This window comes from Triticum aestivum, chromosome 1B (assembly GCF_018294505.1).
Source record: "Triticum aestivum cultivar Chinese Spring chromosome 1B, IWGSC CS RefSeq v2.1, whole genome shotgun sequence".
NCBI classification, from domain to species: domain Eukaryota; kingdom Viridiplantae; phylum Streptophyta; class Magnoliopsida; order Poales; family Poaceae; genus Triticum; species Triticum aestivum.
This window is the reverse complement of record NC_057795.1, coordinates 628461295-628465506: the sequence shown is the minus strand read 5'-3', so window position 1 is coordinate 628465506 and position 4212 is coordinate 628461295. Positions and strand designations below refer to the sequence as shown.

General features: G+C 57.3%; 1 protein-coding gene across 1 annotated transcript; it reads left to right on the top strand.

Annotated features, from left to right (window-relative positions):
* Positions 1-3470: 3470 nt before the first annotated feature.
* On the top strand, positions 3471-3866 carry LOC123097409 (uncharacterized). The gene has a single exon (XM_044519124.1). The coding sequence runs from the start codon at positions 3471-3473 to the stop codon at positions 3864-3866; it is 396 nt and encodes a 131-aa protein (XP_044375059.1).
* The last annotated feature ends 346 nt before the right edge of the window (positions 3867-4212 follow it).

Genomic DNA, 4212 nt, shown 5'->3' with positions numbered 1-4212 from the left:
GCCGTTAATAGGCCAAGAGTTACATAGGGCCACATATGGGCCGAAAGACGTCATGGGCCATACATGGGCCAGAAGTGAAAACGGGCTGGAATCATATTGGATGGCCCAGATGACGCTACTGGGCCTAATTCGAATAGGGTGTAATGGGCCTTGGGTTAGCGGGCTGTAAATGGGCTATATGCGAACATGTCGTTAATGGCTTTCCATGGGCCGGCCCGCCACCTTTTGACCAAGTCAAATGGGCTGGCCTTTTCACAAGAATGGGCCTCTGTTGGGCTGTGCCACGTGTCGACATATCATAGGCGCCTTCTGTCCAATGAGTGGATGACATCTGTCCCAGCGATGAGCCGACACGTGTTTCCTCCAGCCAATGATGATTTTACACGTGGAAAATCTCCATTGGTCGGGGCTGTTAACAGGTTATCGAATCCAAAACCCGACCCGATAGCTTAACGGCGTTTCGTTATGGTGGATGCCACGTGTCGGTCACCCTTGACGAAAGCACTTCTGTGACGCGCGATTTATCGTCATGAAAGTGGACACTTCCGTGATGATAATTTTGGTAATGTCATGGAACACTTCTAGACAGCACAGGTATGACTATCTTGATTCTGTCATAAAATCGTCATGGATGTACATGCATGACAGAAAACGCGACCTACTGTGAAAAACACGTATCATCACGGAAGTGTATTTTTTTGTAGTGTTCCCTCAGTCCTACCTTGGGCTGCCCCTCTCCAACGGGCAACTTAGGCTCGAAGACTTCGCGCCCATGATTGCCAAGGTGGATCAATACCTTGCAGGGTGGCGGGCGCGCCTTCTCTCCCCGGCGAGACGCTTGGAGTTGATAAACGCGGTGCTGGACTCGATCCCCACCTACGCCATGGCGGCGATGAGGCTCCCCCCTGTCGTGGTCGTCGCCCTCGAAAAACTCTGAAGGATGTTCCATTGGAACGTTGACGATCGGGCCTCTAGCGCCCAATGCCTGGTCGCGTGGGATTGGGTCTGCCGGTCCAAGGCGGAGGGCGGGCTTGGCGTCCGGGCACTCGAGGTGCAAAACGACTGCCTCATCCTAAAGATCCTCCACCTACTGCACTCGGGGGGGGGGGGCGTCGCGTTGGGTGTCGTGGGTCTATGCACAGCTCGACGGGCGATCGATCCTTGTGTCCGAGCGCTCGCCACTCGATGGGGAGCACTGGCATGCCCTCAGGAAGCTACTTCCAGTCTATCGCGGGCTCACCCGTGTGCATGTCGGCAAGGGCGCGACGACATCCTTCTGGCACGATTGGTTGCTCCCCTCCAGGGTGTTGAGCACGGCCTTCCCGGCCCTGTTCACACATGCCGTCCGCTCGGAGGACACGGTGGCGTGTGCCCGCCAGGCCGCGGTGCGCGCGTTGCTCATCCCGCGGCTCACCCCCCTTGTCGCCCGCGACTGTGTCGCGGTCCAAGAGCTCATGGCGAGTATGGTGTGGGCTCCGGGGGCGGACGCCCACCTTACTCCCCTCTGTCATGCCCCGAAAGGGGCGTTCTCCGCTCGTGCGGCCTACAGGCTCGCCCGGTTCAGAGGCACGGAGGCCTCTAACTCCATCTTCCTCTGGTCCTCCCCGGCCTCCTCGCGTGTGAAGTTCTTCTGTTGGCTACTCAGCATGGCGGGGGTGCACACACGAGATGTCCTCTTGCGGAAGACCATACTCACCGCGGCGGAAGCTGGGTGCCCCTGCTGCCCTGCGGCTTTGGAAACTGCCGATCACCTCATCTTCGGATGTCCGTTCGCGGTGTGCTTCTGGACGCGTCTGGGGCTGTCGCCAGCCGGCGCCTCGGTGGCCTTCCTCCACCAGTTCGATGCCTCTCCTGTCGTTGGGGCGGCCTCGCCGTCCGCCTTTGTGATGCTTTGTTGTTGGCGTCTATGGAAGAGGAGGAACGAGATTGTGTTCCGTAACAATGCTCAGTCGCTTGCGACCACCCTCAAGTGTTGTCGGGATGATGCCGATCTTTGGCGCGTCCGCTTCCAACATGATCAACACCCGCACGTAGACGTCTGGCTGGGGGTGCTGGCAAGCTCCTAACCACGTGGGGTGTGTGTGTGTGTGTGTGTGTGTGTGTGTGTGTGTGTGTGTGTGCTGTAACCCCCCCCCCCCCCCCCCTCTCTCTATGGTCTCTAAGCTAGAGACGAACAACTCGTGTGGCTGGGCGGTTTAGCCCTGTGGTGAAGTTAAGTAATAAAATTCAGGTGGTGCCCCCCACCCCCTCCCGGCGCGCTTTCAAAAAAAAAGGCTGCATGCATCGCCCAGATGCAGAGGCCATGGTATGTCCTCCTTTTCAAAAAAAAAAACGACATAAGTTGGAGCAAGTACGAGCGGACTGTTGTGTATGAGAGATGAATGCTTATCTAGTAAGCACTTGTTGACTTAGCAAGAAATTTTATCTGGTCAGTCAAGAAGAGGTGAGGTAGTTGAGGCAGTTTCCGAAAAAAGAAAGAAAGGAGGAAAATTCAAAAGAAAAGAGAAAGGGAGGACCTACATAGGGTTGGATGAAAGATGAATGGGCGCCAAACAAGTCTTCTTTCTTTTAAGTAGAGAGATATCTTGTCTTTGCATAAGAAAGATCTTATCTTTTTGTTTGTATAGCACAACTGAAAATATGTTATTCTCTTCGATCCAAATTAATGGAAGCTGCTTTAGTATAACTTTGTATAATACTACAAGTCAACGTAAGTATGCATGTAAAAAATCGGTAAGTTTATAAGTTTCAGAAGACCGTTTTCGTGTTTTCCTTTTTAATCAAGTTCCATATTCTCATTTTGCCAGCATTCAACGATGATGCAACCCACTGTCGTTGCCTCGTGGCCACGATCAGGGGTGGTTGTGCGGTAACAAAAAGGAACTGCCCAGGACCAGGGGATTTGGCGGCCGGCAACGCGGCGCCATCCCACCGTTTTCGCTCCTCACTGCCGCCCAATGGAACCGAGCATGGTAGCAGAGGCGCGCGCCGCCCACCCGGACGGCGGGCGCGTCACGGCGGCGGCGGTGGTCGGCTGCATCTGCCTCGACCACGTCGCGTGCACCGAATGCGATCGCATCCTCGGCATCCCATCCCACGCGATCGACGCACGCCCCCCGTCCCCACGGCGCGCGTCGACGACGCCGAGCTCAGGCTCGCCGCCCGTCCCCATGGCGCGCATCGGTTTCGGGCTCAGGCTCAGGATCGGGCCGGGCACAGGCGGAGACGAGGCCCTGGCAGAGCGGTTCGACGCGTCCATCTCCGGCATGGCGGAGCGGCTCGGTCTCGCGCCCACCGTCAGGGATCGGGCCGAGGAGGTGTTCAGGAAGATGGAGGCGGCCAGGGCGTGGCCGCGCGGCCCGGGCTGGGCCAAGGGCCGGCCCCGCCGGGACAAGGGCAGGCTCTACGCGGCCTGCCTCTCCATCGCGTGCCGCAACTAGGGCTCGCCGCGGTCGCTGAGGGAGCTGGCCATGGCGACGGAGGACGGCAGCGCGGCGGCGAGGAAGGAGATCGCCAAGCTGATCGCGCACATCAGGAAGCGCCTGGGCGAGGAGGAGGCCGGGCTGGCGACGGGCGTCGGCGCGGTCCCCGTCTACGGCTACCTGCGCCGCTTCGGGCCGGTGCTCGGGCTGGGGGACCGGGAGGCGGCGGCGGCGTGGGAGGCCGCGCGGAGGCTGGAGGAGGGCGTCCTCGACGTGCGGCCCAACGCGGAGGCCGTCGCGGCCGCCATCTTCTGCATGGTCCTGGAGCGCGCAGGCGCCAGGAGGCACATCAGGGAAGTGGCGACGGCCACCGGCATCCCCTATACCACCGTCTACCTCGTGTGCAGGAAGCTGCTCTCCCACGCCGCGCTGCTCTTCGACTGACGGACGCGCCGCCATGGTTCCTTTATTGTTCTTATTATTATCCTGGCAATCGTATATATGATCCCTGTTAGTGTCCGAAAATATATTGTCAGTCCATTGCAACTACCCACTTAGTGTTCGTATCTAAACAAATCTAATACAAGTAATTTGAAAGGGAGGTTGTACTTGTTTAATTATTACTACGTTGAGTAGGTATTTAGTTCAGAACTCCTGTGCGGAGAAGATTTGCAAAGTATCAATTAAACTCGCCGACGTGAATCTTTTGATTTCTTTCCTGTTGTTTTCTGTGCACAATGAGTTATTTGCTGGCGGGGCGTCGAGTGCTAATCTTGAAGAAAATCGTTCT